Source organism: Suncus etruscus, chromosome 3, assembly GCF_024139225.1.
Source record: "Suncus etruscus isolate mSunEtr1 chromosome 3, mSunEtr1.pri.cur, whole genome shotgun sequence".
Lineage (NCBI taxonomy): Eukaryota > Metazoa > Chordata > Mammalia > Eulipotyphla > Soricidae > Suncus > Suncus etruscus.
In genome coordinates this window covers 78,404,926-78,420,449 of record NC_064850.1, presented here as the reverse complement: position 1 = coordinate 78,420,449, position 15,524 = coordinate 78,404,926, and the positions used below count along the sequence as shown (strand labels likewise).

Below are 15,524 nucleotides of genomic sequence, written 5' to 3'. Positions count from 1 at the left end.
CTTTGTCTTTCCTAGTTTGGAGGGACAGTACAGGAGGGAATCACTGTTGTCATAAATGGGCCCTATGGAGAGAAAAAACTTAAAATGAACCCATTTAAGTTGGGGCCACAGACTTGTAATGAATGACTCAGATGATATTTTATTTTAATCAATTTAGAAATAAAATCAAATCCATGCAATTTATTATTAAGCAGCTATAGCCATTCCCAAGTCAAACAAAAATGAGTCATATTTAAAGTTTTTTTCTGTAATATTTTGAAATTTGAATTTTAATAGAGTCATAAAAACACTCAGTTATAAAAATATTTATCAGTTTTCTCAGGGCCCATCTGGGATAGTTATATTAAAATTTTTTCTCATTTAAATTTAATGTACTGTTTTCTCATGGATTGTTTTTGCTCATTTCTACTAAGTCTTCCGAATTATTTTTATCACTACATTTCAGTGTTATTGGTTATTCTCAAATATTATTTTATTGATTACACGAAATTCTGCATCTTTTGGAAGTTCTTTGTTTATATTGTTTGTTTGCATTTTATATTTATGCAGAATTCTGGCACTGAATGAAAAGGATTCTTGATTTGACAGTAATGTCAGTAATAGGACCATTTGTGTATATCTTTTTTTACTTGCTTCATTACAAAACTTAATAATTATGATTTCTGGTAATAAGAATTAAATAATTTTAAAGGCATTATTTCTGAACTGTGTTTGAAAAGGTCTCATGTCTATTCTAGTTTAATATTATATATAACTATTATATGATATGTAGTAATATATGCAGTATACAAAACATAACTATAGCTACTACATATGTATATTGTTGTACATATGTATGATTTATTATTTTATAGAACCTTATGTTCTTTCATAAAATCATTTAGTTTTGATATGGAGACATTAGGCTTGTGAGGAGATCTGGGCTCACTTTTTTTTTTTGCTTGTCTTTGTTTTGTTTCTGTTTTGTTTTAAAATTTGGGGGGTTTGGAGTAAAAGGAGGGAGATATGGTATGCATGCTGGAAACAGGGGTGGAAGGAAAACAACACTAGTGGTGGGAATGCACCTCATTCATTGTCACTATGTACCTTATATATTTCTGTGAAATAATTGTAATTCTCTTTTACCACAATAAAATTAAAAAAAAAAACTGGGGGGGGGCAACATTGGCTGTACTCATTGCCTATTTATGGCTCTATGCTCAGACAATACTTGTATTATATTACACTATTGGTGCTATAGTAGAACCAGGATTGGCTACATGCAAGAATAGCACTTTATTTGGTATACTTCATTATCAGTCTTGGGGTTCAAGTTCTTTAGATAAAGAAATGATTTTTTTTTCTTGGCAAATTTACTTAGCTCATAAGAATTGCTTACCCCTCAGAATCATTACTTCTAGAATGGTGATAAAAGTATATGCAGGACATGAATATTGTAGAGATCTAATAGAAAAAACCTAAGTGATGCTACCTGTTAAATATTAACTAAGTGATCCTTGTTGCTTCCACTAATTTTATGTCTAATTTGAAAATTATATTAAGCATTTTTATATGAGAAATATTTCATCTATGTGTATATGTCATGTACATATGTGTTATATTCAGTTGATTAAACAAAACAGCATTCACTACTAAATCATAGAAAATGGAAGTTGAAAAAGTGAAAAATATGCTTTTGTTTGCCAAAAAGATATAAATCTATAATCTTTATGCCTAACAGAACAGAGATTACTGCATATGACAGATTAAAACTGTCCAGTGGCTTTCTAACACATAATTATTTTATGATTTCTATTTTTTGAAGACTTGAAAATAAAAATGAATACATGAAAAACTATATATGATCTAGTAAAGCTTAAAATATTTATAATTCAGATCATGACAGAAAATATTTGACAAGTTCTGCTCATAAGCACTGCAAACTATCATAAAGAAAACTCTTTCCTTATGTTTTAATGAAATATGTATACAAAAAGTTAAATTAATTTAGGATTATGAGAAACGATAGTTTTTGAGGGAGGCTTTAACTAGTTATTGGTTTTATCATCCACAATGTTAGCAACCTTCCAATGCATGAGAAACTGGCTCTAAATGATCTGGGAAGAAAGGTGCAGTAATAGCCTAAATAAACAGAAGGGCTGGCAGTGTATGGGTCGAAAAGAACTGCTCAATGAATGTACAATTCTTTTTCCTTTTGGAATGGTCTATCAGGTCACAGAGGGACCCTAGACCAAGCATCGCTTAGTTTCTCAGCCACTGCTGTGAAAAGGAACACCAAAGGAGTCCTGGGTCAGAACTTCATGGCCACAGCTGACCTGTTTCCCAGCAAATAGGAGGGTGTAATAACCATCTATTTTAAATCTGTACTTGCTGCCAAGTCTTAAGAAATGCTTTGACAGCTTGTTCATGATCTGGAAGCAATCTCAAGCAATGTGAAGCCAGGCATTTATAATATCACCTTTATCCATTAGCAATTCTGTAATAAATGTTTGATCAAAACAACAAATATTTTAGCCTATACATTGTACAGTGCATCGACATCAAAAGATATATCATTTTATAATAATATATTTATTTAAACACCATGGTTACAAACATGTTTGTAGTTGTATTTCAGTCATAAAGAGAACAACCCCCTTTACCAGTACAGCATTCCTGCCACCAATACCCCCATCACCTTCCTCCCCCAACCCCTGCCCATTTTCAAGACAGGCATTCTACTTCTCTCAGTTAGTACCATTGTCATGATAGTTGTTTGTGTAGTTATTCCTTAACCAAACTCACCACTCTTGTATATCTTGAATATTTTAGCTATAGCAAATAGGAGGATCATTAAGCTACTAAATGAACACAGACATGTGAATTACTGGCAATTTGTCTAGATTACCAGACCAATGAAATTCATTGAAATGCATTATATTCCATTTCTTTTTAAAACTATTGAGTCCTTAGTGACAAGTACATTACTCAACATGTAGTAGATGCTTTAAAAAATATTTGCTGAATGAGTGATTCAGAAGAATCATTGATGAACCAGAGTATGAAAATAGTAGTTAGTAGTTAGTTATAGGTGTAGTTATTAATTACATAGTTAACTGGATCATTATGATAATATATATATATATATATATATATATATATATATATATATATATATGTTTTGGGAAGGGGTTTTGGGTCACACCCAGTGGTACTCAGAGGTTACTCCTGGCTGTCTGCTCAGAAATAGCTCCTGGCAGGCATGGGGGACCATCTGGGACACCGGGATTCGAACCAACCACCTTTGGTTCTGGATCGGCTGCTTGCAAGGCAAACGCTGCTGTGCTATCTCTCTGGGCCCCATTATGATAATATTAATAAGACAGGAATTACCTACATACCAGTATAGGTAAATTTGAAATACTATGTGTTTAAGGTATACTTTAATCTTTAAACTCTTTGTTTTGCTACTTAAAATTATTTATATGAGATATTTTTAGAATACATTTGAAGAGGAGAATGTATGGAAGAAATAGGCTACATAAAATAAAAATATAATTTGATACAGTTCATTATTTCTTTTATTATCTTTATAGATCTTTCCCCAGTCTCTCACTATATACACTCAGTGTATACTGCACATTTCATGCTTTAGTGAGTTCTAATTACAAAATTTTCTTTTAATTATGATGATACCAAATTACAGGAAAATCAGTACAGGAGGAGAAAGTTGTCTAAGATTGCATACTAAGTATTTTTTTTTTCTAAACACAACCTCAAGCCAGAATTTCTGGTGCAGAAATTCCTATAATGCCTCCACAAACCTCCATTAGCAGGTATCTTAGTTCTTGATAATTATATGCATATATTTCACACCACTTCCATTAGTGGTCTTAGATATTATTCGTCAAACTCATAGAACTCATAAGGCCATGTGGTAGCCAGACATTGAGTATACTACCAATAGGAAAGTCCCAGCTACATTTCTTTAGCAGGACTGCTCATGTGTTCCAGAACCATTGCCTGCACCTTCTCTCTCATCACTCCTCAAGTGACATCTGAGTTGTGCGAAAAAGCAGAACTTTTTAGAGAATGAATGTGGAAGTCAATACTCAATAATTTTTTTTTTTTTGGTTTGTTTTTGAGCCACACCTAGTGATGCTCAGGGGTTACTCCTGGCTATGCACTAAGAAATCGCTCCTGGCTTGGGGGACTATATGGGATGCCAGGGGATTGAACTGTGGTCAGTCTGTCCAAGGCTAGCACGGGCACAGTGGACATCTTACCACTTGCGCCACTGCTCCAGCCCTACTCAATAATTCTTATAGACATGAACTACCATAATTTAAAAGCAATTCAGTTAACAACAAGTAGCTGATTTTCTAGGTTGGATTGATAGAAATAGGAGGGAAAAATGTTAAAATTTTAAGAGAAAACAAGGGAAGACAGAAAAGGATATATAGAAAAAAAAAACACCTTGAAAGTAGTTTACTGAATTACCCGGACTTTATTTTATTGTCAATATTTATATTCTTTTTGAAACTATCCTTGAAATATAACCAGTATCACAAATAATTGTATGGAGTAGATAAGTTTTCTTAAGTATTTGAAATAATTATGATTTAAGATATAATAATTTAACAAGAGAACTTGTACTTGGATATGGTGCTTGCTTTGTATGCAGCTAAACTGGATTTTATCCCCAATACTGCCTGAAATATAGATCACTGTGTACAGAGCCAGAAGTAAGTCCTGGGCACTGTTGGGTGTGACACAAAAACAGAAATAGAACAGAGTCTATAATGCTTTAGAGTCTACCAATGATACTATAATGATAAGCAATTACATCTTCATATTACAAAATATGCTTTTTATTTTCTTTCCTTACTTGTTTCCTACTTGTTATAATTTGGAAAGTTGCTAAATGTTTTTATTAAGTTTTTTAATTATTGTTTACATATCTGAAGATGAAAAGGAGTAGTTTCAATGTCTGTTTCTTAAGATGAATAGTCATTGTTTAGAATTCCTGCTTAAGGGCTAGAATGAGAGTACTAGTAGGTAGGGCATCCGCCTTGCACATGGCCTATGGCCTGGCTTTTATCCCGTCATCCCATATATTTCGAACTGAGGTATCTTTGAGCATTGAGCCAGGAGAGTAACTGTGAGCATTTCTGGGGCTTAGTTAGCCCAAACTTTACCCAAAAATATTGGAAAAAAAATTTTCCTAAGATTTTTTCAGTATTAGGCTATTAAAGCATTTTTATATATGATTTTATCTATTTGTTATAAATTGTACTTGTATAGTCAGTTATGACATAAAACCATAGATTGGAAGGCTTAAATTACATACAGAAAGTTCAAGAAACTGGCATATTGGTTTTGTAGGGGTAGTTTTTCTGGCTTAAAAATAAATATAGGGCCAGAATGATATCACAACGATAGGGCATTGCCTTGCACATGGCCAACTCGGGACAGACCCTGGTTTGAATCCTGGCATCCCATATGATCCCTCAAGCTCGCCAGGAGTGACTTCTGAGCAAAGAGCCAGGAGTAATCACTGAGTGCTGCCATGTGTGACCATATATTTAAATGAAATAAACAGGGTTGCACAATGGATAGTACTTTCAGCTGGTAGGGCACTTGCCTTGCATACAGCTGACTGGATTCATGCCCCCTGACATTTCATACAATTCCCTGAATAGAGAGCCATAAGTAATCTTTGAACAACAACACCATAAATTTCATCAAAAAATAAAAATGGGGAAAAAATTAAAGCTCATGAGAGACGGGGACTAGTAAAAAGGAAGGTAAGAGAGAGGAGATAGAGACAGAAAAGAGGCTTAGCTACATTGTGCCACAGGCATTAAACTTATTCTGAGTTCTCAATCCACATTAACCTCCCAAGGTACTTAACTCCCAACCATCACACTGGATTTAGTGCTTCAATATATGAATTTTGATTAAATATAACCATTTAGCTTATAGCAATTATTTTAAATAAGTGCTCCTGAATCAACTTTTAATAATAAGAATATTTACTATTGTTGACATATCATGGGATGTATAATTATAGTTATTTCAGAACCTGTCATCATAATTATTTATAAAAATGAATTGCTAAAAAATTGCATGTGAGCTCCTGCAGGTCTTTGGTCTTTAAAATCTTTACCCCCCCACCCATATGACTTTTTAATTTAGTAAAATTTTTGCTGAATTTGGGGTGGAGATTTATTTTTAGCTGTTCTCCATTCTTACTAAAGTTTACTTTTTTTGGTAAGATTCCCCCCATTTTTTTTTCCTAACTCAGATTTTAGTATGAGAGTTTATAGAACAGATGAGTAAATATCCTGTCATCAGTAGTAAAAAAGTAATGAAATTGCATCTCCCTCAAAAAAAAATGTAGAAAAAGCTAGCAAAGAAATCAGGAATTTAAGAATGAAAATGTAGAGCTATGCAAACCTTGAATTAAACAGTGGCATATAAAGTTTCGGAAGACCTGACTACCAACCTATCCCTCCTAATCAACATCAGAATTATTTCTTTGTTACAAATAAGCAATATCTATATAATTTTCTTCACTGGGTTTCTGAGACTGAGGGTTAAATGCTTTTGGTAAAAAAAATGTCAAGAAAACATAAACAGAATGATCAAGAACAGTATGACCAGTCAGACACAATTTCTAAGTGATGCATTGAAGAATACATGGAACATGTCACTCTAATTCCACTCAGATTGAACATCTCAGAGTATATTAGAGAATAGGTACGCTAGGTGTCCAAATTGAACAGAAACTATGAAAGAGGCATGCAGTTCTGAAACAGCAAACAATGTGCCAAGAAAATATATGAAATAGAAAGTCCCCTCTCCCCATCTTTTGCGTAATTATATACACTCTTAACCCTGACTTTGAAACCATCAGTGGCCATTCTCTGAAGAATGGTTCTGGTATTTCCTTTAATGTCTGATTCATTGCAGACCATAGTCACATCTGTTGTCAGTTCTCCAGGTAGACTCAAATAAGCTAATATTTTCACCCAGAATAACAGGCAGAAAATTTTCAACAAGGAGTTGCCTGGGATGAGGAGAAAGCAAAAGAAAGGACTGCAATAGTATCATTTATAAAGTTTAATAGACCCCTTGAGTTTATATCCTATGTTCCTCATCTAATATTGCACAAAAATGAGTTCATGGGTACCATGCAATCAGATTTTCCATCTTCACAATTATATAGCTCAGAACAATTTCTTGAGTCCTCTAACTTGTTTATTGTGAATGGGAAGTGTAATAAGTGAGGAAAAATTTTTTTCTTTCCAAGTAAGAAAATGCAATAGACTACCAAGATATTTACATGAAGATGATCTTTAAGAAACAAAAGAGTTGTTTGTTAAAACTATGTAATTAAACATTTTTACTTGCCAGTGCAGCACTTAAAATATCCTTAAGAGAATCACAGAAGCAGCACATTTAATTTTTTTAGTTTGTCTCTACCTATTGTATTTTAGATGATAGCTAATTATTTTAGATCATTTACATTTAATTTACATAATTAGGTTACCTTCTGAAGCCACAGAAAAATTATCAGCAATATAAAAAAAGAAGTTAAATAGCTTAGGTGAAAAAGTTAATAAGGGAGATTTAAATAGAATGAAAGGTAGAGATAACACATCAACAGGCCTTACAAACAAAACCAGACAGCACTGAGGGAAACTTTCAGCACTACTGGAATTAAACTAACACAGAAGTGGCCACCACACTCACAATCAACACACACGTAAACATACAAAAGATCAATCCAAAGTTTATGCCTGAAAAATTGGCCCTGGTGAAATGGGTCAAGCACTTTTAAATACAGAGCCGTCACGTCTGGAGAAAAACTTTTCCAGCTTCTAGAAGTAGTTGATGTAGATGAAATGGAACTTTGCTGAAAATAAGAGCTTCAAGGATTAGATTGAGCACAAAATATTTCCAAAACATTCATGATTTTAAGTTTAAAATATTAAGTAAAATAGTTAATGAGCACTGTAGAAGGAGTCTGCACCTTGAAGTATGGTATCATCTGCTTTGAATAAACAGGTTCCTTTCTAGAAAACATTGGAAACAGTCGCTTGTTATAATAAAAACCTAGCAAAAATCAGAAATGAATTATAAATAACATACTCAATGACTGTGGTGAGAGTACAAGGTATTATCCAAGGGTCTTTGTATAAAAACATCTAAAATCATACAAGCAGGTATAATCAAATGAAAAAAAGATTAATTTAAAGTAGTGGTTAAACATCATAATGAGTACTGCATTAGAAGTCCAAAATAAAAATATCTCTCCACGGATCACTGTAAACAAAAATATTAAAGGTTATGATGAAAATAGGAATTAATATATTAAAATATAATGAGCATTGCAGTGAGAGTATATTTTCTAACACATCCAGTTGCTGTTTTCCTGTTGATAAAAATCTTAGAATATTATTATAGACATTTCTAAAAAGCATCAGTTAACTAGTTGAAACAGCTATATCTGCTGCTAAAATCCCTTTGATGTATAAAAAAAGAATATAAGCTGCTGAAGATTTTATAGATTTTTACAGATTTTACAAATTTTGGAGATTTCAGACACATTTTGATCATCAAATTTAAACCAGTGTTGCTTTGCTGAATATAAAAAAGCAAGAAAACTAAACAAATGAAGAGTTTTCAAAGTTTATTATGTAGAAATAGGCTATGAAATTCCATATGTAGGCATATGCAAATTGGAGTATTCTATTTTTTTCTGTACATGTTTTCTAGACTAACATTTTTACTTACTCTAAAATACCCAATATCATTTACTCTTTACAATGAAGAAAAAATATTTATCTGAAACAGATTTATATGTTTTTTAACTTTTATAAGTTATGACATCATGAGTATACTTTTTCTTAAGGATAAAAATTTGGAATCTTGGGGCTGGAGAGATAGCACAGCGGTAGGACATTTGCCTCGTATGGGTTCGACCTGGTATGGACCGGGGCTCAATTCCTGGCATCCCATATGGTTCCTGAGCCTGATCCTTCCAGGAGCTATTTCTGAGCTCAGGGCCAGGAGTAACTCCTGAGTGCTGCTGAGTGTGGCCCATAAACCAAAAAAAAAAAAAAAAGACAAAAAACTTGGAATCTTCTTCACATCCCTCCACAGTTTATTGTGATATCTGCCAGAATTTTACTGATTTATTTTAATTCCATGTTGAAACACTAAATTCAAATAAGATAAAACATTTTTAAAGATGACTGATTATATACTTGTCTTGATGGGTCATTGTTGTTTGAAGAAAGTGAACATTGCTAATTGATCTAGTAGTTTAAACCCTGAATTATAGTGTACTTGCAGCATAGTAGAAATTTAAAATACAGGTGTCAACAATAGATTGATGACTTACTTTTCATACTTCTAAAATGATATATACATTATGATGTTGGTCAATATGCAGGAATCTTTACATGAAATGTTTTTTTATATGAAAACAGTTACTATATTTTACTGAGAAACATTTGCTCTATATTAATGATGCATATAATATATAAGAGTTTTGGTGCATTTCAAGAATACTGAATCATGTTCCTGTTTTTTTTATGATGTTACAGAATATTCAATTAAATATCTCCTAAGGCACTGCATCTAAAATTCTTAGGAAAATACTAGTGTGTGCTTGGTTGGAATAATGTAAAAATAATGTAAATGGAATCATGTAAAGAGACTTCTCAGAGAAACTCAAATTTGATGAACAAGATAGACATTCATTCACTAGACCTTAGATATTTTCCAAGGTGAACAACCAATTCCAGTTATGTTAAACTAAATTTGAGAAAGGAAGAAAATGGCAAGAGGCAAGGCTTTGGTTCAGTGAGGTTAGAAAATAATTGTGAATAAAAGAGAACCTCTGAGGCATCATATTCAATAAATTTACTATGGAAAGGGAAGGGCTACATAGCGACAGAAGACATACATATGTACTTGTGTATAAGCCAACCCTCCCCCCAAAGTTTACCCTTAAAAAACTGGGAAAACTAGGGGCTCAAGTATAAGTCGAGGTGGAAAATGCAGCAGCCACTGGTAAATTTCAATATATATGTATATATATATTCCAAAACAATCACAATAATTGAGAAATCAGTAAACAAACAAGTGAATAAATAAATACATGATAACATTTACAATACATTATTATTTGTTATACTGTACAATTAACATACCACATTAATCCATATTATTCAATGGCAACTTTAATAAAGTGAATAAACCAAATAAGACAGTAAAGCTTTGGAAATAAATGGTTAAAATTCCTGAATCATTATACTCCAAAACCCCTGGTTATAAGGATTCAGGATTTATAAACATTTATTTACATGACCTTATTACCTTAAATGGGTTTTTCACTTAATTAAATGTGTTATTGATTATTGTGGGTTCATAATCAAATGTGTAGCTGTAATCACAAACTCTTTATCCATAAAGTGAATAATCAAAATCTAAGTGTTCCAAAGTTTGTATCATTTGGGAAGAACAGGAAAAAATATCCCTATGAACAAATATCTAGGATAGCTATTAAATATATATATATGATGTAAATTTAAAATTAATATTGGCAAAGTTACAGAAATAGCTTGAATATAAGGAAAGGTACACTTAGTAAAGGGAATAACTTTTGAGCTGATGACAAAGATAGCTCATCTTATAAAAATAGTCTGTAAGGAGCAAAAAAGGCAGATAAGCAATTTAAATGTAATCTATTACTTTAGGCTATATATGGTGTGTTGAATTGGAAATATTTAAAATTTAAATAGTAATAGAGCAGCAATATAAGTGGGCAGATCTATATGATATCAATAAATAAAATTGATATAAAAATTTATATAACAGTTCAAATATATTTTTTCAAGAGATGGAACATTTATATAAATGGATAAATACCTGTGTGTTTCTCACAAAATTCAGACTTGAAGTTTAAAATTTTTATATTAATTTTTATTTGGAAATATGATTTATTAATTGATATAATACATAACAACATTCATTGAAACTTTTTAAATGATGTCTCTGTATGCCCAGAACCAAAGAATAGTCAAAGCAAAAATTTGAAGTAGATCTGTATGATCCAGGAACACTACTATTAAAATTGATTTAATTATATGTAAGAAAGATGAGCTTGTAAAAGGAACTTTAAATTTAAGTTAAAATAGCTTACATCACAAAGTAATAGGCAATAAAGGTCTGGTGAAGAACCAAAGAAAATCATATCTAGAATCAGAAAAATTAGTAATTTATCTTGGCTTATAAAAAATGCTTTTTTAAAATAAACTTGACAGCTTTTCTCATTAAAATAGTGAAACCAAATATAGAAGAGCAAAGTCATTCCATCAGAATACTTTGTATGACAGCCAATATTGCTATAAAAGATTGTTATATTCCAGATAACTAATTTGGAAATGTATTTGCAGTAGATACAGTAAGAGGACAAAGAACTATAGTCAAAGGGCATGAAGAGGTTATTAACAAGATAAGAGATAGTCAATTTATATTTGATATACATCTTTAATACCTTTATTTAAACACTATGATTACAGACATGTTTATAGTTGGGTTTCAGTCATAAAAAGAATACTATCCTTCACCAGTGCAACATTCCCACCACCAATGCCCCCCAACTCCCTCTTCTCCTACACCTTGCCTGTATTCGAGACAGGCATTCTACTTCTCTGACTCATCACCACTGTCATGATATTTTTTAGTGTAGTTATTTCTCTAACTGCACTCACCACTCTTTGTGGTAAGCTTCATATAATAGGTCTCATCTCTCATCCAGCCCTCATCTCTATTGTTTCAGGGTATTTTTACATAATGTCTCTTATTTTTCTTAAATTCCATAGATTAGTGAGACTATTCTGTGTCTGCTTGAAATATAACGTTAAATCATAAGCGAAGAATTTGAAAGATTTGTCCAGGTAGTTTTCTGATTTTTACATTACTATATAACTTTACTTGTCAACTTTAGCTTCATACATAAAAATTTGCTGTTTTGTTAGTAATTACTCAGACTTGCATTTTATTAGATTTAGTAACTTTCACCTGCTATTAACAGGAACAATATATTCAATACTCTTTTATCCAGCACTTCTACTTTTAGGTATTTTGCCAAGCTATAAGCTTGTATACATAGAATGATATCTACATGAAATTGTGTGTATGTATGTAGATATCTATACACATTTATATCTTTAGATTATCTTGTTAATTCTAGTAAAAATAAAATTGGTTTTATTTCCAGAATACTGAACTGATTGGAAAGCTTATAATGTTTATGCATATTTAGTCATGCATACTATATGCCATTTTAATAACTCATATAATAGTAATCTTTTAAATGATGCATAGATTAGTATAGTACTAAAAGGAGGTAAAGTAATATGCATGCTATCCTTTCAGTAACAAGGCATAAAAGGAAAAAATGGGTGTGTGAGAGAGAAAGGAGGAAGTGGAGGAAGCAGGGAGGGAGGGAGGAAGTTTCTGCCATAGAGGCAAATTGAGGGAGTGGACTGGGAAGAAACCAGAATATTGGTGGAGGGAATCATACACTGGTGATGTAATGGATGGATTTTGAAATACTGTATGATTGTATCTGTATCTCATGGTGATTCAATTAAAAAGAACAATTTGTATTTACATAGAGAGGTATATATGGCATTTCTAAGTGGAAAGTACAGGTCATAATATCTCCTTGGTATGTATTCACTTGTGTATTTGCCTGTATACCTATATAAACTTGTATACATATAATTGTACACAGGAAGTTATTTGCAGTTACACAGGAAATAGTTCCATAACAATTGTAATCTCAGCCTTTTCACACCCAGGATCAAAATCTGTCTGCATACTGGTCTAAAGTCTGGAAGCTATAATCTCTGCAATTAGACCATTGGTTTTCAAAGTATCTACACATGTGAACCTCCATGGGCCCATGGATTTGTAGTTGAAGACCATTGGTCTAAAACATCTGTGCTGGATAAATAAAATCTACTGAAATTAATATATTTTCATCACTCTTTTATTGCCATTGATGAATCTCTGTATATTTGGAACCTCCTTAAGTGAACCCATCTCTAAAAGGAAAGGAAATGGGTACTCAACTTCATCAATAGTGAAAAATACACTCTAATGGTTGTCATTTTCCTCTTCTGCATCCAAGACATATAGTCATTAATTGGAGTGCCCAGTCGTAACTTAGAATTTTATAACTTAGTATTCTTATTAACTTTTATACACTATATAATCCTTTACACATGAAATTTCTTTGCTGTTTTGGTTAGGTTAGTCTATCTGAAAATTTCATTTAAAAGATTTTTCTGATAAAGCAAGTTATATGACAAGAAAATATGGAATATCATTCAAGGAAGTTTTCTAGTAGCCAAATCTTAAAAAGAAAATGGTTTATAAAAAAACAAATAAAACAAATTTTGGTGTGTATCTTATTAAATATTTCTAGTATAGTTGGTATAAAACAATTATAATCTTTCACATTCTTTTTCATAAAGTTTGGTAATCATTGTGTATTTGTAACACATTTCATTTTAAAAGACAATTTTATTTGGAATTTTTGACATATTTAAATTTTCATTCATGAGCTTCTTATACCTACATTTTTTAATTCTTTTAGGTACTTGAACTTAAAAGTTTTTAAATAAAATTAAAGAGTAAAATGAGATTATATTAGCCACATTCTACTTCCCAATAACCAGATACTACTGGCTCTTGGTTACCATATTGGTTACTGGATGTTAGAAAATACAAAGAAAAGTATTTTGGAATTTAGCCTTTTAGGAGATTTTCAAGTTGGAAAATCAAGATAGCTAAAATACCCAGAATATAATTAAAAATAAAATGTTTATATATAATATAAAATATTAATTTGATATATAATAATATAATCTAAAATGAAATATGATGAAGTGCTAAATGTTTTCATTCTACAGGCAAAGTGCTACTTTGTTAGGGAGTTGCAGAAACAATAACAGCTTGATGCATTCCCCCTTCTTCTTTCCCACTTTGGAGTCTGGGTGGTAGCAGTGACAGTATTGAGTTTGTGAGAATGGAGTGTCTTGCTTTAGAAAACGTGTGTTCTTCCCACAGGCACGGGACCCGCTGTGCTGGAGAAGTGGCAGCCGCAGCAAACAACTCACACTGCACAGTTGGAATTGCTTTTAATGCCAAGATTGGAGGTATGGGAAACAAACTTATGTGGATATCAAAATGAGCCAAGAGTTTGTGCTCACTGGTTTCCAGAACCCTTTTGGAACTAATATTGGCATATGTTTGTCTAATATGGCTGACAGTAAAATGTCCATCTTAACATCTGTTATTATATTCCATTAAGACTTCTGATGTGTACCTTTCAGTGTTACACACACATTTCTTTCAAACAGGAACAAAAGCCATGCCCAAAACTGAGATTGTTCTCATTGGCATCTGTACTAAACTCTGCAATTGGTGCCTAGTACAGAAAGGGATAGTAGTTATAACATCAGGCTTTATATCACTGTGGAAAAGAACATCTTGAAATTCTATAAAAGCTAAATTATTTTCCTTGCCTTAGGCTTTACCCAAAATTATTTTTATTGCAATTAAATAGCCAATGGCTAGTTTTTTTTTTAATAGGCACATCATGTAGCTTTTACTATTGCCAATTTCAGATCCAATATATACATGTACAAACTCAAATGTTATAGATATAATTAGGGCTCAACCAAAGCAGTATAAATCCACTAATAAAAGCAAATTCTTTCCTTCACATTTACACTTACTCTATAGCCTATTGCTACAACCATATGCAAATGGAAAACAATATTGTAAATATTTTTAAATCCTTGTGGCCAAGTATCGTTCAGGGCTCTTTTGAGGAAAGGCACCTTAAGTATTTAATTTATATATATATATGTAAATATATATATAATATATATATAGTTTGTGAGGGTTTATATTTGGTGTTTATTTCAATTATATATATTGAATATATATCATAATTATATATTTGTGGGCCATACCTGGCAGTGCTCAATGAACCATATGAGTGCCAGAGATCAAACTTTCTGAACTAGTTGTGTGCCAGCCAATATCCTTACACCTTAACTATTGAACTATCTCTCCTACTATATATAAATATATACACATATATATACACATATATACATATATTATATATTTATATATAAATATATACACATATAATATATGTATAGATTATATATAGTATATATACCTTTTTGAAGGTAATGTGTCAAAATATTAAGAGTTATGGGCATTTGTTAGAGCAGTATTCATATCATCCTTATAAAAATGATACCATTTTTATTTATTTGTAACTTTTAACATTAAACTTTAAACTTCTTTGAATTATAGTATTGAGTGAATAAAAGCCTTGGATTACAAAACTGAGAATACCAAACAGAAGTAGAGAGAGGGAAACTGCAGAGATGGACTAAAGTAGTATGAGGACAATGGTGGAGGGTATAGGTGAAGTG

The 15,524-nt window shown here is 31.8% G+C and overlaps 1 protein-coding gene across 1 annotated transcript in view; it reads left to right on the top strand.

Annotated features, from left to right (window-relative positions):
* The window catches only part of PCSK5 (proprotein convertase subtilisin/kexin type 5), a 321,133-nt gene that overhangs the window by 150,660 nt on the left and 154,949 nt on the right, over positions 1 to 15,524 (top strand). Inside the window, exon 6 of the mRNA XM_049769756.1 lies at positions 14,137 to 14,225. Within this exon, the coding sequence (XP_049625713.1) occupies positions 14,137 to 14,225 (89 nt within the window). The remainder of the gene's footprint in view (positions 1 to 14,136; positions 14,226 to 15,524) is intronic.